Source organism: Aricia agestis, chromosome 8 (genome assembly GCF_905147365.1).
Source record: "Aricia agestis chromosome 8, ilAriAges1.1, whole genome shotgun sequence".
NCBI classification, from domain to species: Eukaryota; Metazoa; Arthropoda; class Insecta; order Lepidoptera; family Lycaenidae; genus Aricia; species Aricia agestis.
Genome location: NC_056413.1, coordinates 14,965,484 through 14,992,124, shown reverse-complemented (window position 1 = coordinate 14,992,124; position 26,641 = coordinate 14,965,484). Strand labels below are relative to the sequence as shown.

The 26,641-nt window shown below is 36.8% G+C and overlaps 1 protein-coding gene across 19 annotated transcripts in view; it reads right to left on the bottom strand.

The window, feature by feature from the left end:
• LOC121729885 (voltage-dependent calcium channel type A subunit alpha-1) overlaps positions 1-20,237 on the bottom strand; it is a 40,003-nt gene extending 19,766 nt beyond the window's left edge. For 15 of the 19 annotated variants that reach the window (XR_006036028.1, XR_006036027.1, XR_006036026.1 and 12 more), the window contains exons 1-9: positions 20,171-20,237; positions 8,451-8,585; positions 6,015-6,147; positions 4,982-5,121; positions 4,594-4,694; positions 2,583-2,738; positions 1,438-1,658; positions 837-940; positions 64-179 (exon numbers count right to left, since the gene is read on the bottom strand). Coding sequence is in view for 13 of the 19 variants with exons in the window: in XM_042118560.1 (XP_041974494.1) it covers positions 64-179; positions 837-940; positions 1,438-1,658; positions 2,583-2,738; positions 4,594-4,694; positions 4,982-5,121; positions 6,015-6,147; positions 8,451-8,585; positions 20,171-20,196 (1,132 nt within the window). In the remaining 6 variants the exon portion in view is untranslated. Of the gene's footprint in view, positions 1-63; positions 180-377; positions 494-836; positions 941-1,437; positions 1,659-2,582; positions 2,739-3,361; positions 3,460-4,593; positions 4,695-4,981; positions 5,122-6,014; positions 6,148-8,450; positions 8,586-20,170 lie in introns of all 19 variants that reach the window. The other 4 variants (XR_006036031.1, XM_042118569.1, XM_042118567.1 and 1 more) reach the window with 3 other exon arrangements.
• Between the last annotated feature and the right edge of the window lie 6,404 nt (positions 20,238-26,641).

The window sequence follows — 26,641 nt, the reverse complement described above, 5'->3', positions numbered from 1 at the left end:
TAAATATATTTTGTAAATATTAACTCTCATTAATGTTTAGAATTGGATTACTTTAATACTTACCAGCTTTACAAATCCACTCAACGTAACCATTCAGTTCTCTTTCTAGCATTTGTTGTCTTCTTAATTTAAGAAATTCTTGCCTATTTTCTACTTTTTCTCTTTCTTTAGCAAATTCACTGGAAAAATAATGACGATGATCTAGCTGTTGGTACTAATGTAAATTATTTTAAATGATTCAGAATAGATAATGAACATTCGTTACATGACAAAAACAGATACGACTATTGAGCATACTATGAGTAAGATATATGTTAGCATAGAAACACTTAGCAGTAGCCTACTACAAATCATGTTTTCTGGCAACACAGTCAGACCTGCTTCAGTAATCCAATTTATATAGCCAGTAAAATCTGCATTAAACTTTTGCCTTTTCTTCTCTTTCTGATATTGTGCCCTCCGTTCGACACGGCCTCTTTCGTTAGAAAATTCTCTAAACATTATCTAAGTGTTAGGATATTTCTATAAGGGCCTGTTTCACCACTTTCTGATAAGGCTATCCACCAATTAACTTGACAGATCAAGTATGAGAATCTGTCAAAAAAGTTGTGAATAGCCTATTAGGCACTTTATCAGAAAGTGGTGAAACAGACCCTAAACCTTGTTATGATTAAGATCCTTATTGACAAAAAGACCAACACTATTCATAAATTCAGCCAAGTGGCTTTTCTAAAGTGATACGTTTAACTTTTTACGACAAAAACAAAACTCGGCAACATGGTGTTGGTCATTTTATTAGTAAGATGACTAAAAAAAAGATGATATTTGCAACTTACCCGCTAAGGACACCGAGAACTAAGTTGAGCATAAAGAATGAACCCAATACTATGAGAGGTACAAAGTAAATCCAGTTGAATGTACTACCTAACGCATCGTTTGTCTGAAAGAAATCATACATTATAAATCACAGGAAAAAAAAGGAATTTATAACTAAGATAGATACTGACATGAGTAAATAATGAATTAAGGTATTAAGGCATGTTATTATTACCTGTGCTTCACGAGGATATGAAATTAGTATTGACAATACTACTATAACCGTTTTATTATAATAACTCATAAGTTAACGTCTACAAACAGAAAACCACCTCAATGTAAATACTATTTATAATATTGTTTTAAAATATAACTTTCGTATAAGACATACACCAGTCGAAATCGTTATAGGGTGGTAAAATACGAAGTACTTAAAGTTGTAAACTATTTAGCATTCACTCGACAGTAATTGGCTCATGGTAAACATCAGCCCCGTCCTTTAATATATTTTGGACAACAAACAAAAGACGTAGACACAAGGGTTTGGTCTCCTTGAAGGTAGTGGCAGCAATTAATAAATACGTAACAAATAGTAAGTCACAACATGATAAAATCTCATACCCAATACAAAATGGCCGTCCATCCCTCCATGGTGATGCACTGGAAGACGGTGAGCATGGCGAAGCCGATGTTGTCGAAGGACGTGATGCCCTTGTTGGGCCCCTCCCACTTCTCGAGGCACGTGTTCTTGTCGTACGCGCACACGTACGCGCCGTACGGAGCCAGCGTCTCGTTGTCTGCGTTACACGGCGTCGGCGATTCACCGTCATTCACTATTTCATCTAAAATATGAATATATATATAAAGTGGAGTATTAAAATGTTAGAGCACAGTTATAAGGAACAGTAAAACATTATTAATTAGCGACAATGTAACTCAGTAGTAACAGCTGTACTAAATCCTAACTAATTAGACAATGCGATAAATAATAATTATAATAAATCTTTATAAGTAATCGTAATTTACTTCTTTGATAATCGTAATTTACTTTAAGGAAGAAAGTGTTTTATTAGATTACCTATGTAGATAACGAAAAACAAAATTATCCTTAGCTTGACAAATTCAAACGCAAAAATCGCAAAATTTTAAACTAATACCGCGCTCAATTATGCGAGTATAGCGTGATACATCTAACAAACAAAATATAATTAACGTCTCAACTTATATTACAACTTGCCAACTTTCAGCCTATTGCACACCAAGTTAGTTTTCACAACTAGGCCAATACTAGTTTCTGTTAATATTTCTTAGTAATTTACAACTGGTATAACACAACTTATTGGCACTCTTCCAGAGCGTACTTTTAAGTTTGAATACACAAAAACAACTGGGTAACAACGGCATTTTTTTTTAGTAGCTAATGATCTCTTAAAAGTTGTCAAAATTATTTTGAAGGATCGAGGTCATAATAATTATTGTTAAATATTATTTCTTTGTTTGTTGTTTTCTGATTTTGTAATTAGTCTTAAGAAATTGTTACTGAGTGGCATGTTCATTATTGAATAAGCTCATTAAATAAAGATTAAAAAAAAAAAACGGCATTTTTGGAACAAGTAATTTGGGAAAACAGGAAAGGGCTCTTGCCTTTCAAATTTCTTAGTCTATTAGCTTAAATTGCTTCGTCTTTGTCATAAGACGAGGCAAGTTAGCTAGTAAAGCAACATTATCAGATCCTGAAACATCCTCAACATAATACAGATACTTACTAATATCTTCTAAGCTATAACAAGTCTTATGTAGCGCCCCAGAATAAAACTCCAGGCCAATGATGGCGAATATGACAATCGCGAACAGCACCAGCAACCCGATCTGCAGCAGTGGTGCCATAGCCTTGATGATAGACTTCAGCACCACTTGGAGACCTGCGTAATGGTTGTCATTAAACCCATCAATCATTAAAGTTATCATGCTAATTTGATCACTATAATGATATGATTCATCAGATTTGAGCCAATTGAGTTGTAAATCGAATTAATAAAATCTACGAATGTGATGTAAAACATTGAAGTGCCTGCAAAATTACGGTGAACGTGCAAACTGCGATACTGTTGTTGCATTATTACTTGTATATAACTTTATTTTATTGAATAACAGTTTAAGTGGGGCCCAAAGTATTTAAATATTCATTAAAGTAAGCATTGTTTGCGATAGTTAATACGAGTAAGTGAAGGTGAAATATGTTCACTGCTGTATATTTCTGCTGCCATAAAGTTTTCATTTAATAAAGTATTCTTAAAATAGTTTAGATAATAATATCGTGTTTGATACTTTTAGCAACATTCGAGGAGATGGTTAACATATTACACAATATGAGTAAGTTGTAAAAAAATATATCCTTTAGTGTTCTCCAGTCCTCTAGTAGCTATTAAAATAAAACATTGGCCCAACCTAAATACAATAATTTCTGGCGACGATCTGATAATAATGCAACAAATTTCGTGAACACTACTGGTACTAAACTAATAATTTTGACACGAGAACTCACTAGGAACGCCCGACACTAATTTAAGGGGCCTCAGCACCCTAATGGCACGCAAGGTCCGGAAGTCCACGTCGGGCGCGACGGGCAGCTGCGTGATGATACTGCCAACATATCACTCGGTACTATAGCTGCTAGCACACTCTACCGGAATATGTTTGTGGCTAGCCGACTTCAAGGGGCTGATTGAGAGGAAAATGTTGCTGATTGGGAGGAATATATTGCTGATAGCGAGGAATATGTTGCTGATCGCGAGGAATATGTTGCTGATTGGAAGGAATATGTTGCTGACTGAGAGGAATATGTTGCTGATACGGAATATGTTGCTGATTGCAAGAAAAATGTTTTTTAACTTATTGACATTGGGGAAAATGTAGAAATTAAGATATTGCTGCTATTGTGAAGCATTTAAAAAATGTTTTTTTTTGAGAGTGACAACGCTATTGTAAATGGGATTTTAGAGTAAGTAATAACAATAATGTTACTAGATTTCTTTGATTTTGAAGTTACATAATAATTAATTGTTGTAGGAGAAGTAATTTAGTCAGGTTTATATTATAAAACCTTAATCAGCAACAGGTTTTTTTAGATATTATTGTTACAATATTGTTAAACTTTTCGTCTAGCTTTGCTTGGATAAATTCTAATAAGAACTAAGGATCACCTCTAAAATCTATGTTCATTTGTGTAGGTCTATTTCTACTAAGGATACTTATTTTGAGTAAACCAAAAATACCTTGTATGTTGAAGTCGGCTATTAAATTCTAGTCAAAAAAAATAAACAACCATATTCCGTGAAACAAAATAAAAAACTAGCTTAGTCTACATTCTAAGTATTATTCTAATTATTACATAACATTATTATTTCTAATGATTTTTATTTTTACTTTAATCTATACCATAGTAATCACCTAAATAATCTTGTTATATCTATATATTTACTTTTTATTTTTATTATTCGAAAATACCTACGACACACAAAATATAACAACGGATCTATTATGCAACACGAAAAATCGAAACTGGAATACTCTGAGCATCGACAATAAAGAAATCCACTCTAACGATTTCATAGCGTATGGCAAAAATCGATGCTACGTCTGTGTCACTAAAAAAGTTAAATTCTATTTTCAAAACTAGCGTTTGTTCTACATTCAAAAAATCCATCGAAGAAATCTAGCGAGGTTCTCTCTATACAGTAAAATTATTTGAACTTTTCGCCAATTACTGTGAATTACTTGGTATTCTTGAGACGAGCTTGAGCGGTCGGAGCACTCTGAAAGAGCGCAGCATCCGCAGGTCAACGTCCACGTTGTATTCGGCGAAAATCGTCATCGACCTAGTTTGTGTCAGTCACACTTCAGTCACGATCCTATACACACCTACAGTCCTAAGTACCACCACTATAAACAAACCTTACCTGATCAAAGAAGACTATTTTTTTAATGAGTTTAACATGTTAACAGGTAGGTTTTGTTTACAGTCATGTTACAATGATCTGAATCGGACTGTAAAAGAAACAGCCAATCACCTTAGCTACTCAAAATAGATTATAGTATTGATGATTGTAAAATTATAAATTAAATAATGATGATGATTTATTCGTAGTTAATAAAGTTCACTTACCCGGTGAGTACAACGAAAAAATCCATTATGTTCCAAATGTTCCTAAGATACGATCCCTTGTGTAAAACAAAACCTAAGGCTAAAATTTTTAATGAGGCTTCTACACAAAATATTCCTAAAAAGTACGTCTCCGTCTTTTCCTGAAACAAAAAACGATTACGTTAGATTACTAGTATCATAATAACCTAACTTTAGACAAATAAACTATGCTACCTGTTGAAATTAAATAAAAATGCATTTATTGTGACTATGTGGGGACAGACCTCAATTAGTACGAGTATCCACTGCTAGATTACCCTGTGAAGCATTGTAGGCCTTTGTAAAGCCTGTACGCTAGACTAACGTACCCTATTTGTTACAGCTGTAGAAAAATGTTGAATGTTTACGGTCTAGTATTTGCACACTATAACCACGTTGGTTTAGTCACAATATACCTATTAAAACAAATCAGGTTTTGTTACTTGCAATTTAGTTATTATTTAGTCACTTAAATACATATTTTATTAACATAGCTTAAAGACACTTCAGGAAATTGCCTCTTTAAGTATTGTAAAGATTATGGTTTATCTGATAGTGCTCCTTTTTATATTTTTTGATATCATCGGTAGCTACACTCATTGTTGCTGATGCAGCCACGGCCTAAGCATTTTTTTAATATCGGCAAATCAACAACCACAAGCTATGCAAGCCATGATTTGGGATACCGAGTTTTTCCCCGTTCTTTTCGGTGGGCTTAGGTAGATTTTTTATTGAAATCCTGAGAAAATCTTCATTTGAATATAACGCGTTTCTTTCCATCTTTCTTATCATTAAAATAACCTACTCCAACTCGTCGCTGTTAAGCATTAGTGTCCTAACTCCTAACCCACATTTTTTTGTTGTTTAATTTTGAATGCAGTCTTGTTCTAAATAAACAAAAGAACATAACTGCATTCATAACTCAATACGTATTTTTTTTGTGGGTTAGTACACGAATGCTTAACAGCGTCCAACTATTACTAACGCAATTTCCATCCTATCATTTCCATCGTACCAGATTCTTAGCTAAGATCGTCTTGTCGCCGTTGGGCAGATGCTCCTCCAGCGCCAGCACCACGCAGTTGGCGATGATGGTAAGCAGCACCGCGTACTCGAAGGGCGGCCACTCGATAATGAACTTTGTATACCTGGAATTCAGAGTGGATTCTCATTAAATACTGCACAATATGAAGGATATCAAGTACTTGTTAGATGCAACGCATGTAAGACTAGGCCCTAGGATTACACCATGAAGCTAATACAAAGGGTTACACGGTCAGTCTGACATTAGTTCAGTCCATCAGTCTGATCCAGACTGACGCGGACGGGAGAATGATGGTGTAACCGCGTGATTCCGGCCATCATTCTGGCGTCAGTCTGAGACTGATGGACTGAACTGATGCCTTACTGACCATGTAACCCTAGTCTAAAAGTGAATGGTAAGATGCATTTTCTTAAAAAATATGTTGATGAAGTATATTCAAAGAAAAGAAAACATCTAAAACGGTGAAATAAAGAAGTCAATACTGAGTGAGGAATCTCTTAAGGAAGGTCTTAAATTAATTGCCTAATAACTAGGTACCATCAAATACGACTTGTCAGATTTGTGTTAAAGTTAACCCTGGGTTAAATATCACATATTTTTTTTACAAAACTTTATCCCAGATGTGTGCAAGATCTCATTCAAATAAACTAAAGTTGAGACCCAATTTCACCAACCTCTGTTTGTTAAATCCTAACAAGGCATTACTTAACGGACCTTGGAAAATTAAACAGACTGTTAAAATACTTATGTCCCACAGTAAAAATTTAACAGCGGATTAGTAAATGCAATGATAAGTGAACAACGAGTGAACAACTATCAATTCGTTCATTCTTGCGCGACAATTTTAAGGCGACGAAATTGCAATGTACAAGATTAATACGACATCTTTGCTGCAATGTGTTACTTTATTCCATAGTAGATAATGCGACCAAATTAAAATATCACTGATTCCTTACATTTGTTACGCTATAATAGTTCTTCTTAATTAACCAGGTTAATAATTATTATCTGTCAAAGATGAAAACATGAATCATAATACAAACTTTTACATATTTCGGTTTGGTAATTTTGATACAAGTTAGTGTATTTGCAATGTCAAGGAAAATCCGAAAGCTGAATTTTTGGCAAAGTGAAAATAAATAATTATTCATAACTATGAAAATAATTAATAATAAGGACGTAGCGGAAACATGGCGGAAAGACTCAAAAGTCAAAACAGATTCTTTTATTGATATTGCATATTATTGTCTTTGAAAGTTGTTATTTTGACTCATATAACAGCCTGTTAAATATTTAACGGACCTCCATAGCAGGAATTAAATTTAACACCGTGTTAGGTGATTTAACATGACATTAGGGCATGGTGGAACGCTCGATAGCTCTAACAGGCCATTAACTGATTTAACAAGCCATTATTTATTTAACATTGCTTGATGAAACTGGGTCTAAGTGTGTTTTGAGTGACAATGCTTACGAAATTTGCTTTCATCAAATTTTACTACAGCCTGTCCGGTTGGATAAGGCTGTGTTTCCACCGGAGATGAGCATAAGCTGCGTTGCGAGGAATGAAACCAATAGAAACGCTTCATTTGCCTGACAACATTCAGCGCAACGATTCTAAACGCAGCCTTAGGAATTAGGATGGACTGAATACTTTAAACAACTTTTACAAGCAGTTAACAACATAAGTCGTCTAGGATAGTCCACGATTCACTTCTATTATTATTAATATGCATGCAAGACGTCGCAATAATTGTAGTAATCAAGGCTTGAGACTAACACGATCAAGTGATGCATCGAAGAAATCAAATTTTACTCTCACAGTAATCGTATTTGAGTATGCGAGAAAAATAATTTCATTGAACATGTCCTTGTATATGTGTGACTGTCCGTGAAATAATGGAGTTACTGAGCAGCGGTGATATGGACAATTGTTGTAATGAATAGCGACATGACGCTTATTAGATTTGAAGAGAGTAACTTCATAAAGTATGAATTTAAATAACAAACACTCCAATAAGACTTTAATAAATCCTTTCAGTAAAAATTGACAAAAATATATCCACTTTTTTCTTTTTAACCAAAAGGAGTAGGTAGGAAAAAAGTGACACGCTCGTGTTCATACAAATTGGAGCGACATTGCGCTTCTATCTTGATCTATTTCTGTGGTTTGTACGATAGTCGGCTAACTTATGTACCTGTACACAATGGATCATGCTGGCCCACAATAAGCCATCGCCATTGTGTAGACGGGGTAATGGTGTATGATGGCGGACGATTACCAGGCGTGGCGCGCAATGGCCTGCAGTGGGCTATCGTGGGCCATTGTGTATTGGATACTTTAAAAAAATACCTTAGTCACTAGTGCATATTTCAGATTAAAAACAGTTTTATGATAATATTTACCTCCGAATAGGATTTTCGTCGGAGAATATAAAGAGCGAGCTGGGCCCCGGAGTAGCGGGCTGGTGCGCGCCGCCCATGGTATCAGCTGGCGCCGCGCGAGCCTGCGCCCCCGCCGCCTCCTGCGCTGCCGCCAACCTGAAACATGACGGTCACAATATAAGATGGCGGACATTAGCAAGCTGCTCTGGCTGACATTGTTTTGCCGCACACGTTGCGCTGATACCATGATAGCCTCAAAGGAAGATTTTGGAACATGGTGGTCATAATATAAGATGGCGGACATACACATCCGGTAAACGCTGTATTGCCATATTATTCGTCGTGGGAATATTAAACGTCGTGCCACAACGAGGCTCAAGGTCTGCCTTGAGCCTCGAAGAAAGATCCTCCGATGGATCCTCCGAGGATGGGCTGTTATTTCGAATGTTGTAATAACAACTCCTTTTAGAATCCAAATATATTTATATCAAACTAAGGCTGGCCGCATACGCACGTTTTCCGTATTCGGAAATCCGAAAACGTGGAATCAGTAGGAAATAGAGGTACCTACATTAATTGCCGCACCGCAAAGTTCGTTTGGAGGAAAACGAACGTACTAAACGAATTCCGCGCTAACGTTTCGAGTGCAAATCGGCGGGTCCGCGCGTGTGTATACGGCGAGCCTGTCACGATTCAGAATTGTATGATGTCTGCTTTAACGTTGTTATTACTTTCAGATGTTAAAAAAAGTTGGCCGATTCTCAGACAAACAGGATAAGAACACAACATTTAAACATATACTTAAGCAAAGGTCCAGAAGAATCTGGTAATAAACACCGGAAAAAATACGTCGAGAATGTTAAATAGAAGATGGTAGATACTTATAGTGTTTTGAGGCTAGAAGCGTGGTCCAAAAATACTTGTGGGTTTCGGGACGCCCACCAATAATTATAGCTTAAACTAGACAGACTGGCGCTGGCCGTGACGCGGACGCCCGTAACAAAGCAAGTTCTAGCTAAGTTCACACACACAAACAACAATTTTGAGTAAAAAAAAAACGGGTCCATTCCGGTTTTGGATATATTTTGGTTACATGTTAAGCACAAAACCATGCCCAACTTTGCATTTTACATAATTTTTATTTTTATTTTTTTTAATGAAATATGGGGGCAAACGGGTCACCTGATGGAAAGCAACTTCATCAGAAGAGCTGCAGGTGCGTTGCCGGCCTTTTAAGAGGGAATAGGGAGGGTAAGGAAGGGAATAGAGAAGGGTAGGGAAGGGAATAGGGTAGGGTATTGGGCCTCCGGTAAACTCACTCACTCGGCGAAACACAGCGCTAGCGCTGTTTCACGCCGGTTTTCTGTGAGAACGTGGTATTTCTCCGGTCAAGCCGGCCCATTCGTGCCGAAGCATGGCTCTCCCACGTATGAAGACGTCAAGACGTCGTTTACACATACATTATATATTATATGAAAAGCCTTCTGAGTTCTGACATAACAATCAATAAATACTATTACATTATAACACGAGTAACTTGTAAACATGTATTTAAATGTGAGGAAAATAATATCTCTCACAGCAGGAGATTGGAACGGAAAGCGAATCGCGAGACTCGACGGCGCCGTATCTGATTTTTACGATACTTCCCCTTCCATCGCCTCTGAGAGCAAAGTTATCCACGGGGAAAACGCATATTAAGGCCTTCTATATAGGGATTAGGGAGGCCGATCGTTCTGTAGGGTGATTAATGATCTTGCGACAGCAATGCAACAGGCAATTATTGGTACCATCGATCCTATAGGCAGTTGACAGACCAACGCCAATAATTGGTCAAGTTATGTCAATTCAAGTAAGTCGTGATTTGTTGGCTGGGTTTGACGTAACGCGATAGGTCCCCCAACTGCCTAGGAATAAACTGTAGCTCTGATAGTACAATATCTACTGTCAAACAAATCTCGCCCTAATTCGGATCGCCCAGACAGTTCCGACCAGAACGATCAGCCTCCTCAGTCCTCACTACCTCTTAAATTAGTACCTCTTAAATTAGTATTATTTTTAAACAGGTCCATAAACGGCGAAGTGATCGTTGAACATACAAAAAACTATATAAACAGACAGAGAAATATAAACAGACGAACATATAACCTCCTCATTTTTGGAAGTGGGTTTAAAATTGGGCATAAAAGTCGAGTTTATGGTAAGGTAGGTAACTAATCTTATTTGTCAATATATTTCTTTTTAAATTTAGTTTGTTATTATTTTTAGCAATATTCCGCGAAAACAACTTCCACCTTTAAGTAAATGAGTGAGTGTACGCATAGGCATGCGTACAGCACCTCCCTCCTCCCACACTGCCTATGCGTACACTCGCATGCAAGAACTTGCAAACACCACCACCACACAAGCAATAATGTTGGCAAATCCGTGCAAGGCCCCTCACCACCATGCAGGTTGAAAACCTCGACGCGCGTTTCGCCCCAACACCGGAGCATCCTCAGGATGTGGACTCTACGAACAACGTCCATCTATCCGTCTATCGAGCCCCGCTACTATCCCCACTACCCCCACTACTCTCACTAGTACCCCCGAACATATTAATAAGCGGTGACGTAGTCAAGCAAGTTTGGTCATTCATTAACTATTTAATATCTTTCTTATTATGAGAAAAACCTTTACAATGTTTTGTCTTTTCTTTCTAGCGACGTTTCCAATGGTTTGATAACGACAGCACTGTCTGCAGCGTATTATTCATGTATTATTTGTAAATATATTTTATTATAAATGGGGCTAGACTAAGTTGTCTAGCTAAATGTATTACAGGTTAATCAGCTGTCATGATTCGTATCTATAATTGAACAGAAATGGAATTAGCGAATTAAAAAAAATAAATAGTTAAAATACATTTTGCATGATTAAAAGATACGTCATCGGATAACACCGTCCCGGGGGCGCCATGTTAATTAATGTAATGCACCCGATTCTCCCTTCTGTGTGACCTACATACTGTTTTGTAGGTCCTACATGCTGTTTCGTAGGACTTACATACTATTTTGTAGGACCTACATACTATTTTGTAAGGCTTTCATATTGTAATATGAATGTACTGACACACAATATCTTCTTATATAATATAAAATTCTCGTATCACAATGTTAGGCCGCGTACTCCTCCGAAACGGCTTTACTGATTTTAACCAAATTTTATATGCATATTCAGTGGGTCTGAGAATCAGCTACTGGGTACCTATTATATTGATAAGTGCATAATATTTTGTTGCATAAATAATAGTAAATTATTACAACTCGAGTCTGACGGCGACCATTGTTTACGTGCGACGGGATAGGGATGGACGTTTTTTTTAATAATTATTATTTATTTCTTTCAAATCATATTAAGTAACATTCAAAAGCTTTTAATAAAGACACTGTTTAACTTAATTACAGTACAAATTCAGTAGTTAGTGTTCTTAGCTGTACTAGTTAAAACTGTGACACAGCTCCTAAATTGCAAAAGTTGCCATGGTGACATACTTATTTAGTCACTTCAATAGAATAATACGGGCGAAATACTTTATGTATGGCAAAGAAACGTTTGCCGGGAGAGCTAGTAAAATAATAATATCAAATCCCAGTATGTCCACCAGAAGCGAAACTTGGCAAATGAGAGAAATATGCTTTTGACTATTGATAAAGGTATTTCTTGGAATTTTCAGCAAATAGGGATTTATATAGGAGGTAGTGTGTAAAGGAAAATATAAAAATACAGTTTTCATAAGAGATTACGCTTTAAAACCTTGTTAAAGTTTGGACATATCGGTGTTTGGTGTATACTGTCGAAATTTATCGGAGTTTGAAAAAAATCACTGTGGACTTACCGGATTTCGAAAAATAGTAGTTTTGCTAAATCTTATTTTGACAATCCCGTACTGAGGGTTGCTTCATCCTAATATTTAGCCATAAAATAAAACACATCTTATTACAACTTTATTCCCGGCATTTTTCTTTTTAACACTTTCAAGAACGCTATCACTTGAGACTGTATAACAAAATGAAACAGTAAATGTCCATACAAATTATACGACGTATACGTAGCGTCCCATTAAAACATATTGTTTTATACACATCATGACACAACCGTTTTATCACGTCATCGTATCAATACGTTACGTCATTAAAAGTAAAATTAACTAGACGCGTACGGATACAACGTGTCATAACGTCCAACATAATATAACCCTCCCCTTGAAAACGTGATGAGGCTGGAGCTTGAGGTGATGGTGAGTTCACAGTGAGCGAATGACCATTCTCAACGGATTTATCCAAACCAAAATTTTCATCATCATCATTGTCGGAATCATCGAAAATGCTCATAGTCTTATTTTGCGCTTATTCATCTAATATAAATAAAATAATCCATTTTCTCAGTATAAAATTATGAATTTATAGTTAAATAATATATTGCCCAGCGAAAGAATAACATATAAATAAAATAACTAAATATTCAAGATGTTTTGTCGCGGAAAATATTACAATACGCCACGAAATGTTACCCTGACGCGAGCGCACCTCCGCAGTGACGCAGCCGGGAGCGCGGGAGGCGCCCGGGACGTATAAACACGTTGTGCGTGTGCGAGTAACCACCGCCAACTGTCATCGGCACTTATTTGAAATAGTTTAAAACTTACTCTACGTGACAGTAGAGCTTCGGGAATTTTACATGTTGTGACACAAGATACATTCAATGGGATTTTAACTTGAACGTTAATCGGAAATGAACGTTCTGCCGTAAAATCCAAATGTTATTTGGTCGTCATCGTACGTTGTGCCGTATCAAAATTTCGAACTATGACGTATAATGTCGTTCTGTCCTCGAAAGTGTTAACTTTTGACACAGACATCTTCTTTGCTCTTTCAGGATTCACCACACTAATTTGTGTACTGCGTTCTTCTATTTTTCTCACAAAATTCAATAAAATCGACGACAGTGAGGTGTATTTCTCTCGATTTTGTTTTCAAACTGGCTGCGATCTTGGACGCCATTCTTAGTTGTGATTGGTCGAAGTGAACGTCCTTGAGTTTGATTTCGATTTGTCAATGGACGTACCGGGTTTTTAAATAAATTGTCGATTTTAAACGTTGTTTTTATACAGTTTTTGGGGACTTATCGTGATTTGGAAAAAAGAACTAAATTTCAAATTTAGCGCCATTCATAGTTCAGTTTCGAGTATGGGTGTGACTTGCCGGGTTTTGATATTCACCTACACAATATATAAAAACTAGAATGTATTGTAACGATGTCAGATTTGTGAGGAAGAAACTGGCATATAAGATACAGGCTCAGCCTAGTAAAGATGCCAAAGGAACCTGCTTTTTTAAACCAACTTTTCCTTACTTCATAAACATTTTTTAAGCCTTACATGAATATCGTCCATAGATTTAAGAACTAACAACGGCCGCTAGAAAGTACCCGAAATAAGAAGGATGCTTCGCGCCAAAATCTGTAAGTGCTTGAAACTATGAATTATCTCGTACTAGATGATTTGTGATTGATATGATGATATAGATGCCCGCAACTCCGTTGCGCCAAAACTCGTTTATCGCGCGGGAACCGTATATTTTTCCGGGGCAAAAAATATCCTATGTCCTTTTCCGGGACTCAAAGTATCTACATACCAAATTTTAGCAAAATCGCCGCCGCAGCCGTTTAGGTGTGAAGAGGTAACAGACAGACAGACAGACAGACATACAGACAGACACACTTTCGTATTTATAATATTAGTATGCATGAGATATTTAGAGAAAATATTAGAAATGAATTCGCAGGCAGATGGTGGTCCAACAATAAATATTTAGGTAAACTTTAAAAATATTTTTTAAAGTTTAAATATTTTATAGCAAATTTACTATTTATTTATATATTTTTAGTGTTTAATTATTTTGTAGTAAATTTTTACACAGGAACCTAGGTAGTTACTATTTTAAGCTGAAAAATAAGTCAAACATGTTAAATATTTTCGTATGAGAAATGATTTTGGTATTACGTATGTCTGAGAATTTCGATGGTACCCGGCCTCTTAAGAGTAAATACGTAAGTATTAATCCTAAGTGGTAGAAATTGTAAGACCGCCTTAGATGTATTTTTTACACGTCTCGGTTTCTATGTTCTGTTTGTTTTTGATACAATAAAGTATTTTCATTCATTCATTCATTTTCATTGATTAATTAACCCAATCCGGATTTGACTAGGCTGTGGTCTGTGATAGATGATTGAAACAATGAAAATTAACAGTTTTGCTATGTGAATTTTTAGTTTTTAAATACCATTGTACCACAAAGAATCAAGATTGACTATTGTTCGCGTCTGCGCTTGACGGGGGGTTGAAACTACTCGTATTGTACTACAAAGACCGCCGAGAATGACATTTCCGCACATTATAGGGAACAATTAGTTTTGTGTATCCTTTCGTATACATAAATAATTTATGGGAATTAGGACAAGGGCTAGTTAAAAATAATATCTATGGACGTTTCACACCATATCAGTCTGGCCTCGTAAGTTCTCAAAGAACTTATGTTACGAGTACCAGACTTGAAAGTAACGTAAGGTGTACTCGGGGAATCGAGATCGGTCTACCAGAATCTGAGGGCAAAAAGTGAAAAAATAAATTGACTCTAGCAATACTGGGGTAATTGGAATGAAACATTTTGATCCTTTTTTTTTTCTTATAACGACTGATTCTGTGTGTGAAACATGCAAATATAAAAATTTCAATGATTAAGGATATTTTTTGAAAATCTGCCATCCAAGCCATCAGATCTTGGTAGACCTTAATAGTAGCGGTCATTGACTCCCTGTCAAAAAACTTGTCATTTTCCATATAAACCGCGATTAACAATGAAGTGTCAGATGTTCCTAGTCTAACTGCCGCACTCAGAGTGGAGCATTAATTACTTAATTGTAATTAATTCAAAATGTTGACATAAGCCCCATACATTATCTGTCAAACTCTTCATTAAATTGAAGGTTAATCGTAATTAAATGTCTCTGAGTACGGCGGTAAGGGCGATAGCGTATTTTGCATACTCGATGTGAACTGAATATGAAGTATATAGTACATATCATCTTCGAACTCATGAAAAGTTGGAGATTATCATTCTTAGAGTTACCAAGGGGTTTTCTGGTGAATCTGTAATAATCTGTGTCTTTATTAGAGGCCAATTTTATTCTTCAATATTTTTAATACAGTGGGAGTATTTTTCATTTAGCGCCTAGACTGAAAAGGTCAATGACCGCTACCGCCTCGTTTTGCCGAGTACAGTATAGTAAACATTTAAGCTGCGCTCGAGAATGTTTTGATGTATTTTGGTATGCAGAAACTTTTAGGCCCCTAAAAAGAACATAAGATAATAATTATCGTTATTCGTCACAACGCGCGTAGTTATAGGCTAAATCCAATAGAATAAAATCTACTAAATTACGCCGGCAACTCCAGGATAAAAAGCATCCTTGCCTGGGACTCAATCTCCATACCAAATTTCAGCAAAATCGGTTCAGCGGCTTGGGCGTAAAGAGGCAACAGACAGATGAGACAGACAGACAGACACACTTTCGCATTTATAATATTACACAGTATTTGAGGAGTGGTTACTTCGCTCTCAAAAATTATATAAATCATCCACAACGGATGCAAAGGCCTAGTTTTTTATGTAATTAAGTATAGATTCATTAAATGAGATGTAACAAATTTTTAGGAAATAAATAAATTCTATTCTATTCTAAAATAATACAGGGTGTAACAAAACTAAGTGATAATACTTTAGGCAGTGCATGTGTCTCTTTTATAGAGTTTATTGTGAAAGTAGCAGCGCTGAAATACCATCTTTTTTCACTTTTGTATGGGGAAACTCGTGACGCTAGGGCGCTTGCCCATACAAAAGTGAAAAAAAGGTATTTTAGCGCTGCTACTTTCACAGTGAACTCTTTACAAGAAACATGTACACACCCTGAAGTATTATCATTTATCACAGTTTAGTTTTGTTACAACCTGTATAATGTACCCAAAAAAGAAAATTCAGTCAAAATACAATAACATAGTAATTATTACAAAATTATTCCTATTCAGTAATAAGTGATTAAAAAAAAATTTGATTAAATTTAATTGAGTCTGCATGCCTCGAATAACTATCGAATGTGTAAAAAAATAAAAGGTATAAAGCACGTTCTAGTTATCCAATGACCCTTGAGAGTTGGCAATTTAAGAAGCCTTTTTGTAGAACATTATTTGCAAAAGTAGGTACACCTACACCAGCGGTTTTCAATTAGTGACATTTTTGTCTCCATGCTGGTGGCAAGGACTTTGCGGAGCTCCCGGGCTCTGAGAATGGCTGACCTACACGCGTGTTTGTGAAACATCAGCCGTCTCTCAAACACTGATACAATACGAGGTGTTAAGACAGATATGAATTGAGCCAGTAACTGACGTTAGTCCACCGTGTCATGGCCTGGCACTGCCATTTTTTTTTGTTAAGAAAGGCAGGTAGCCCTTTCGTCACTGCGACTCGCAGTGCCGGGTTAGTTCCCGGACCGGTGGTAGGCCCCAGTAGCAACAAGGTTCGGAAAATGTTTGGAAAAAAACTTATTCTGAATAAATTTTTTTGACTTTGATTCATAAGGATGTATTGTGACTGAAATTTGACTTCTTTATTGTGACTCAAGATTCAAAGTACCCTCATACTAAATTTCATGGTCGGACTGGAGGAAACGGGACACTATGGAAAAAGACTAAAAAATTTTGCGTCAAAATTGTAGCACCTCCATCGTGGGTATCGCAGATACATAGATTTTCAATTGCAATGCGGCAACCGGCTGCTGCTTGGGGATTGATGGGCTAACTTCTTATAACCACCAATTTTGAATACATCAATCGATAGGGGGCGCCAATAGGAGCAAAAAAGCTCAGTTAAACTTTTCTCAAAAATCAACCCCTGTTTGGTACTACTAATAATATAATATATTATATTAGTAGTATGGATGTAAAATAAGAGTATCTGTAATACACTATGTTCATTTACCTGGCTGGCTAAATATTCCAAACAACGGCACTAAATTGGAGTGTTATTACCCCGTGGCTCGTGTACGGTGACAATTCGATTTAGAGTGGATGTATGGGTTAATTACCTGATCTAATGCGCTTGCATGCGGTCGCTAGCACGTCACAACTGACACACTTCCAGCTAATACTATTAACCTACTAGCTGTTCGACTGTCTATATAAGTAAGAAACTGTGCATTTTCAACTATGAAAAGAAGCCTATTTCCTTTCCTGTAGTTTATTATACTTTCACACCATATATCATGAAAATCGGTCTAACTGATAAAGGGTGATCGTGACCAAGTGGAGTGGATTTATATTAAGAAGTTTAACATCTGCATCTTACTAATATTGGTGTAAAGCAAATTTTCAGTGTATAATAAGTTTCTCAATTCTACTGTTATTCATCATTACTATAACTTCGATTTTTTTCTCTGAAGAGCTGCAGGTGCGTTGCCGGCCTTTTAAGAGAGAATAGGGTAAATAGGAGAGGGTAGGGATGGGAAGGGAAGGGAATAGGGGAGGATATGGAAGGGAATTGGGCCTCCGGTAAACTCACTCACTCGGCGAAACACAGCCGAAAGCGCTGTTTCACGCCGGTTTTCTGTGAGGACGTGGTATTTCTCCGGTCGAGCCGGCCCATTCGTGCCGAAGCATGGGAGAATTCGTGCCGGCTCGTCAAAAGTGTTATCAATTAAATGAATTACATTTAATTTAATAAAATTAGCGGCATAGATTGAAATGCAACCTAGTTGCCTAGTGAATAAAGTTGTACTTCATTAAAATTTATTTATTTAACGAAGTGACTTAGAGCAAAATGATATCTATTATCGTGTTAATAAAGTTTCATTTTACTTGAATTTTCGTCGGCGTGGCGCGGCTTGTGATATCACGCGCCGTGAGAAGGGGTGGCTCGAGCGGGCGCGGCGCGGCTTGCGATAATACGCGCCGTGAGAGGGCACCATTAGGCATCATTCACTATTGACGAAATTGACTGTCTCTTGTATGAACAAGCGACAGTCAATTTCGTCAATAATGAATTATGTTTGACTGATGACTGATGGTGACTGATGGACTGACGAATGGTATTAGACGGTCACTCAATTCTCTTCAGTTTTATGTCAGTCAAAGCCAACATTTTCAAAGGTAAACGTTTCAAATTTTTTTCCTATTTTGTCAGATGTGACAACACTCATTCAAAATACGTGACTGATGGTTGCATGAACCAAAAATCAAGATATCCAGATTTTCGTCAATCAACTTCATGCAACCTTCAGTCATTGCATTACACGACAGGTTATGCATCAGTCACAGTCATGACTGTGGTAAAACTGACAGCAAAATCTACCGTGTAATGTTAACCTTATAAATAAGACTGTCGACTACGTATTCACAACCGCTAAACCGATTTCCATTTTATATTTCTAAACTAAGGCTGCCTTCACATTAAATCGCGAGTAGTGCGGCAGCCGCGCAACTGCTATACTAAAATGACTCGCGACTTAATGCGAAAACAGTCTTAGAATAGTGTACGTTGTGAAAAAAGTATTATAGTTAACTAAAAAACTTTTTTTCAGCCTGAAAATGGCACAAGATTCTGAATGACCATCCAACGTCTTCAAAAATTAATGTTAACTTAATCATTATGTAAAATAGGTGCTCGATGCTGAGAGCGATGGTCACTCCCACGGGAGGGAGGGGGGGGGGGGGGGGGGGTGTAATGAGGTCAAGACACTGGTACTGAAGGACAGTGAGCATCTCAGATCACTTCAGTTATTGTTGTGTTGGCTCATTTTATAGACGACGTTTTTTGGATGGATTTAAACGGTTACGCGTCGTTTAAAGTTTACATTGCGATGTGAGGAGGCAATATGAAGCATTCAAAATAGCAGTAGATGGCCCATAAAGTTAATAGAGGTACCTAGCGAAATAGAGCAACAATCTCGAGCTGTCAAACGTAACCAAAATTGGTTTTCATATGTGTGAAAAATATGTGTACGTATACACTTACACAAGCATGATTGAACATGAATATGATGAATTCCATAGTGATTATATTCTCTTTGATGAATTCTATGAGATTAAATTGTCAACGTGCGGCACGTGCCGACTGGACGTCAAAAAAAGAGTGCTGCTGTCATGTATCACACGTCTCTTTTTACCACGCAGTGTTACTGATAGTGACATCTCTCTTGCTCAGGCCTTTGTTTCTCTATTCCGCTAGGTATATTAACTTTATGAGATAGCCTAATATAAGCAGCAAGGTTATCAATTCAATATGTGTAGTGTGTAGTCGATAAAGTTACATATTGAATGGCTTATTAAAAATGCATTGTATTACATCACCCCATTTTACAGTCTAGGTTAAAAGTTCTGTAATTTCACTCATATGTACAGTATTTACGACAGAAAATTTATGATATTATCTCAACGTAGGGTTAATAATTTACCTCGGATGTCTTTTTAGGAATAAGATTATATATCCTAAATAGCAAAATAATTCAAGACTAACCATAACAATGAAGTATCAACAGCAACAAATTCCTGCATCCGTAACATACTACATAACAATATTGGTGGAACTAGTAGTAATACAACTACATCGTAAAACTTGACTCATGTATTTTGCGAATAAAAACCGACTCACGTATTTCCATTGCACTGGAGCTTCATGAAGACTCATCTATAACCTTTATTATTTTCTTATCACTCATCAAAGAAAGTCACTAAACAACACTGAGACAGTACACTTCAAGTTCCAACACTCTGAACTTCGTAATAAGATGACAGCAAAAAAAATGATGGAGGGTACTTGAAAAAATAATATTGTCTCTGATATGACAGTGTTATTTTTTAAATTCTGACATCGGGTCTTATGCCAACATCATGGACTCAAAATTAAGCTAAAATAACTTTGAAAAAAGTGTATTCGCGGCTTCGATTCGCGGTAGCACTTAGATTTATATTAATACTAATACTAAGTACTCACATACGGTTTCACTCGATAGTTTTACTCCAAATCGAGCAAAAATCACCGTGTGGACAGCAAAACTCACAGCTCGAAGGCTCGCATCGAGCCGGTTCGATGGAATTAAATATTATATCTAATTTCATTCGATTTGGAGTAAAACTATCGAGCAATGCTGAATGTGTGGACGAAAGCCCGAGCCGTGGTTTTTACTCTACGTGATTGCTCGATCGAGCAAAACCGTATGTGAGTACTTAGCATATTATAGTGCTTACTTATAATATAAATACGTACTACGTAGCAAACTACAGTTAATATTATAAATAAATATTTATACCATATTATAGTTGCATAAATAAGTAAATAGTTGCTTTATGTGTTCATAAAACAATATTAGAAGTTACTTAAATTGATTCTAATTTTTATGGCATCAATATAATAATAACTCAGATACATTACAATTAGTATAATCCCCAACAAAGGACTCCAATTTAAAATAAATAGACAATAATGTTATCAATTCAATCTGCCTAAGAAAATAAAAGTGCTAACCCAACAAGAAGTTAAAATATTCGACATAACCAATTAATCTTGTCCTGCCTTTGGCATGGGCTTTCCCAAGTATCGTCGTGACCTCGAAGCCTACGAGGAAAAACTCTGGGTCGCGTCCAAAGGCGGGAGACGAGACGACGCCGGCGCGGCGTAGTCTGGGAGGCGCCGCACCTTGTCATACCATTTATATGGTTATAGCTTATTATCTTTGCGGCTCTTGATATTAAGTACTAGCCTTGCCCGCGGTTTCGCCCGCGTGGGATTCTGAGAACGACATAATTTCAGAAAAAAAAAAATATTTTTTAAACTTAAAAATATATAGCGTTTCTTACACAGGAACACACCAGCTTTCTGTCGGTCTTAATTTTTTTGCAATCGGACCGATAGTTTCAGAGATTACCTCCTACAAAAAATAAACTGTATACCCCAGTCAAGTTGAGGTTGCATTAATTCGCAAGTCCAAGTTGAAAATCAGTAATATTGTTTAGAATATGAGAGAAAAAAAAGAACCAATGCGTCGATAGATAATACCATATTTCATACATAAAGTTAATATACCTAGCTAAATAGAGCAACAATCTCGAGCTGTCAAACGAAACCAAAATTGGTTTTCATCTGTGTGAAAAATATGTGTACGTATACACTTACATAAGCATGATTGAACATGAATTCTATGAGATTAAATTGTCAACGTGCGGCACGTGCCGACTGGACATCAAAAAAAGGGTGCTGCTGTTATGTACACGTCTCTTTTTACCACGCAGTGTTACTGATAGTGACATCTCTCTTGCTCAGGCCTTTGTTTCTCTATTCCGCACTTTATGATTTCATAACATTGAAGGGTCGGAACTCGGACACTGGTGTAAGGATACATCATACATTGTATACGAGGCGTACCTACTTATGCATATTGTGACAATTACAACTTTTTCAACTTTTTGAATCTGTATAGTGTATATATTATAAAAACGGTGGCTCGTATGGAAAAAAAAGTATATATAGGTACTTATTTACAATTTTTGTAGATAATTTTATGACCTATGATTGTTGTCTGAGGTATTTTTATAAAAAAAAAACTTACCGTTTTGCTGATAATCGTGAAAACTATTATTTTAGAACACCGATTTTTAGCTTGGTGCGAATTAATGCAACCTTACAGGGTCTTTTTGATCTAACTTGATTGGGGTTTACCTCATATTAGTGATGATGATGACTAGTGTAGATGAAAGTGAAATATTAGAAAATAACGTGACCAACCAAGTTAATATTTTTCGTGCAGATTTTCAAGGGATGAAAAAATTATGTTAAGTATGTAATTTCCGAGAACTTAAAGAAAATAATATTTATGTCAAATAATATCAGAATTCGTTCATTATTAGTCTAGGCATGAAGAGGCTACCGACAGAGAGACAGTCGAAAAGACGAACAGTCATAGTTTGAAAATTAGATTAGTATTGACGGATTTTTTTATATTAGGTATTGTATAATAAGCGGCAAAAAATCAAACACGATGTTTGATTTTTTGCGTTAGTCGCCTTCTCTCTTCACACTTACTCGTCTTTCATATGCCAGGTGAAAAGGACGACGCAGATTCATCGCCAAATTAGCTGTTATTTCTCAATAACTCGATAAATATACAACATTTAAAAAATCCGCTAGGCCAGATTCTCAATGCTAGAATTTTATGCAATTCGTTAAAATATTAACTTAGTTTAACGCACGGTTATGGTAATATATTATGAAAAATTCGTGAAAATTAGATGCATCTTTGTGATTTATTTTTTCTATCGAGAAAATTTTAAGATATACCGTGATTCATGATTAGTCGCCCCCTTAAACAAACTATCCAAAATTTTATACCTGCTTAATAACCTAAGTTAAAACATACTTTAATTATTGTAACTAGCCGTATCTTTTAAATTACATTCCAGTTCTAAAATTACCACACCGTATTAACGCAAGCAATTTTCAGATTAAAGCAGTCAGATTATCTAGAAACGGTCAGAACAAACACGGTCATAGCGTGCTAGTTCTAGGAAAAATGGCTTGTCAACTTCGTTGCAACTTAGGGCTAAAACACCTTGTGCAGCGGCAAAAACATTCCAAACTTATCAAATAAAAAAAAATCTACCGATTTTCGCTTTGCAGTGTTGCAACGCATTTTATGTGTTTTTGCTTTTAGGATGAGTTTACACAAAGTTGTGATAAATGTATTAACCCATCGATCGTGGAATAACGAGACACAATAGCTTATCTATTGTTATCGCGGCCGGATGCGGCCGCTTAGGTCTTCATGAATTAACAAAAAACTTTATTTATAGCCAAAGGTACAAGTTGGAACCGAGCGACTCGAGACAATAGCTGACAACGTGTCGTCACGACACTACAAGAAATACCCTCCGCAGCTAGCGACACTTATTCATAGAAAATAGAAATATACATAGAAACCAGTGGTGTCGCGACGACATCGTCTGCAGTTGTCGCGTGTCGCTCTGTTCGAACTTGTACCTTTAACATTCACATTTTATCGCAAGAGTGGAGCCACACTGTTCAATGTTATACCTACTGATGTAAATGCGTTTGAATGATAATGATAATTTTTAAGCATTAATACATGTTCTACAATACTTGTTAAAAATATGTACCTAGCATAAAGTTAATATACCTAGCGGAATAGAGCAACAATCTCGAGCTGTCAAACGTAACCGAAATTGGTTTTTATCTGTGTGAAAAATATGTGTACGTATACACTTACACAAGCATGATTGAATATGAATTCTGTGAAATTAAATTGTCAACGTGCGGCACGTGCCGACTAGACGTCTTAAAAAGAATGCTGCTGTCATGTATCACACGTCTCTTTTTACCACGCACTGTTACTGATAGTGACATCTCTGTTGCTCAGGCCTTTGTTTCTCTATTCCACTAGGTATATTAACTTTATGGTACCTAGGTACACGTTTTCCTGCCGCCTTGAGCGGTATCAGGCTGACGTCACTTGACAGTTCGAAAGGAACCAAAACGGTAATAGTATGGTAGTTACGTTTCCTTTTTAATATTCGTAGATTGATATGGATTAAATTGTTTCTGAAGTCACCTGGTGGCTGGTACTATCACCAGATACCTTAAAGTAGCAAAACAATATAATATCACTTAAAACGTACGTGGAACATTGAATACGGCTAAGTTACCCTTCTAATGATATTTATACTGTGATTATAGTCGACATGACACTATTACGAATTAGTACTAGTGTCATGTCGACGGAGTCACAACGGAGTTACGGGCGTCATCTAGCGGCCGTTCCCAATATTTGATCTATCTCTGGTTTTGCCCTACTAGAGATAGGAATAGCTCACAATTGACATAAAATATATGTCTCTAATGTCTAATGTGAGCTATTCCTATCTCTAGTAGGGCAAAACCAGAGATAGATCAAATATTGGGAACGGCCGTAAGTAGTCATTAAATATCTGTACCACTGACTTTAAAAAAAAATAAGGGGGCAAACGAGCAAATGGGTCACCTGATGAAAAGCAACTACCGTTGCCTATGGACACTGGCAACAGTAGAAGACTAGAAGAGTTGCATAATATTATGCACTGCCGGCCTTTTAAGAGGGAATATAATTGAGGGAGGGAATTGATGTTATAGGCTTTAAAAAGTCCTTCAAAGTCAAACATCTATCCTAGACACCTTCTGACTGTCGAAGTGATGACGTCAATCTGGACGTCCGCCAGACCTTCGTCCTTGGTCCTGGCGCCGCTCTGGCTGCCGGATTACGAGGTTTTTGTCAACAGATATGATGATAAAGATGTTTGTGTACCTACTTCTATTATTTATGTTCAATGATATGAGAATCTTGCGTTTGCTGGAAGTTTTGAGCAATAAGATTAAGAATGCTGCGTATTCATAGTCGTCAAATGTATGGGAGCTGTCATAATCATACAAATCACTTTTGATAATGTTATGATTACGTGGCTTAGAACATTATTTGGCTTGTCCCTCAGTTGTCGTATTTTACTTTTGTAATATTTTTTTCTATCAATAAGTCACAAATCGATTCACGACTGTTAGTTAACACTAACTTAAAGTCATTATACCACATTTTTTATATTAATAAAATATTAAACTTTCACCCAGAATCGTTCATCAGGCGGATACCGCACATTTTCAGTTTTTTTAATGAGATTTTTTAATGAAATAAGGGGGCAAACGAGCAAACGGGTCACCTGATGGAAAGCAACTTCCGTCGCCCATGGACACTCGCAGCATCAGAAGAGCTGCAGGTGCGTTGCCGGCCTTTTAAGAGGGAATAGGGTAATAGGGGAGGGTACGGATGGGAAGGGAAGGGAAGGGAATAGGGGAGGGTAGGGAAGGGAATAGGGTAAGGGATTGGGCCTCCGGTAAACTCACTCACTCGGCGAAACACAGTGCAAGCGCTGCTTCACGCCGGTTTTCTGTGAAAACGTGGTATTTCTCCGGTCGAGCCGGCCCATTCGTGCCGAAGCATGGCTCTCCCACGTCTAGTGTTACAAATATCCCATTGCAAGATTCAATATACCTCCATACTAAACATATTCTTTTAAATCAGTTTAAACTGAAGAGGTAGCATGAAGGTAACTCATAAAACGATAAAACTGACACAATTTGGTATTTAGAATATTAGTGTGGTTGGTAACATTCTTTACTGTTTATGAGCATAGTAATATTATATTCAAGTGAAAGCAATAAACCGACAATGTTGTGGCAAAGAATAAGATGTTTATAACGCTGAATTAAATGCGAACAAACAAACAAATAAAGCCAAGATTAAGTATACTGTTTTGGAGTCGTCGTCGAGATTAAAGTTTATAAAGTTTAAGTAAGCTTCTCCTCAGATAGAGTTGATAACTGTTCCTTTATTGTAGAACTATCTGATCAACAGTGTTTACATCTGTAGTGTATTGATAAATAAAGATATGCCCCGCCTACTTGGGTAGGTAGTGGGGAGAGTAGTAGTGGTAGCTCGACTTCGGTCTGACGATCACTTCTTCTATCAGCTACGAGCCCGAGTGGTGGTGTTGAGTGATATAACAATATTCTGTGTTTTACTCTCCCTACAAGAATGTACCATCGAGGAAGCTGATTCCTATGCAATTGACAGACCAACGTTATTTGGTCGAATATGTCAATTCAATGTTAATTGTGATCTGTCAGCTGGGTTTGACGTAACGCAACCAAACTACTTAGGGCCCCGATTTGCATAGGAATCAACTTCTCTGATAGTACAAATTGTACAACATCTATATTTTTTTGTTTATCGTGTGCGAGTGAAAGAAACATCAGCAAATAGGTCTATGTACGATTTTTTCTCTATGCTACGACCGACTAAAGCAATGCATTTATAGTCCATTATTATTTTGAGTGTAGATCTTGACTCGGAGGTCGTGGATAATTTCCACGATGAAAAAAAGTTGTTTTCAAGGTTTTAGTTGCGGACAATTCAGACTGTGGCTGACTGAGTCTGGCTGAGGCTGAGACCGATCCGCGGAGCGGAACAGTGAGAGTGATCTATCCTCCGTTCCACTCCGCCGGCGTAGGACGGGAGTGCGGAGG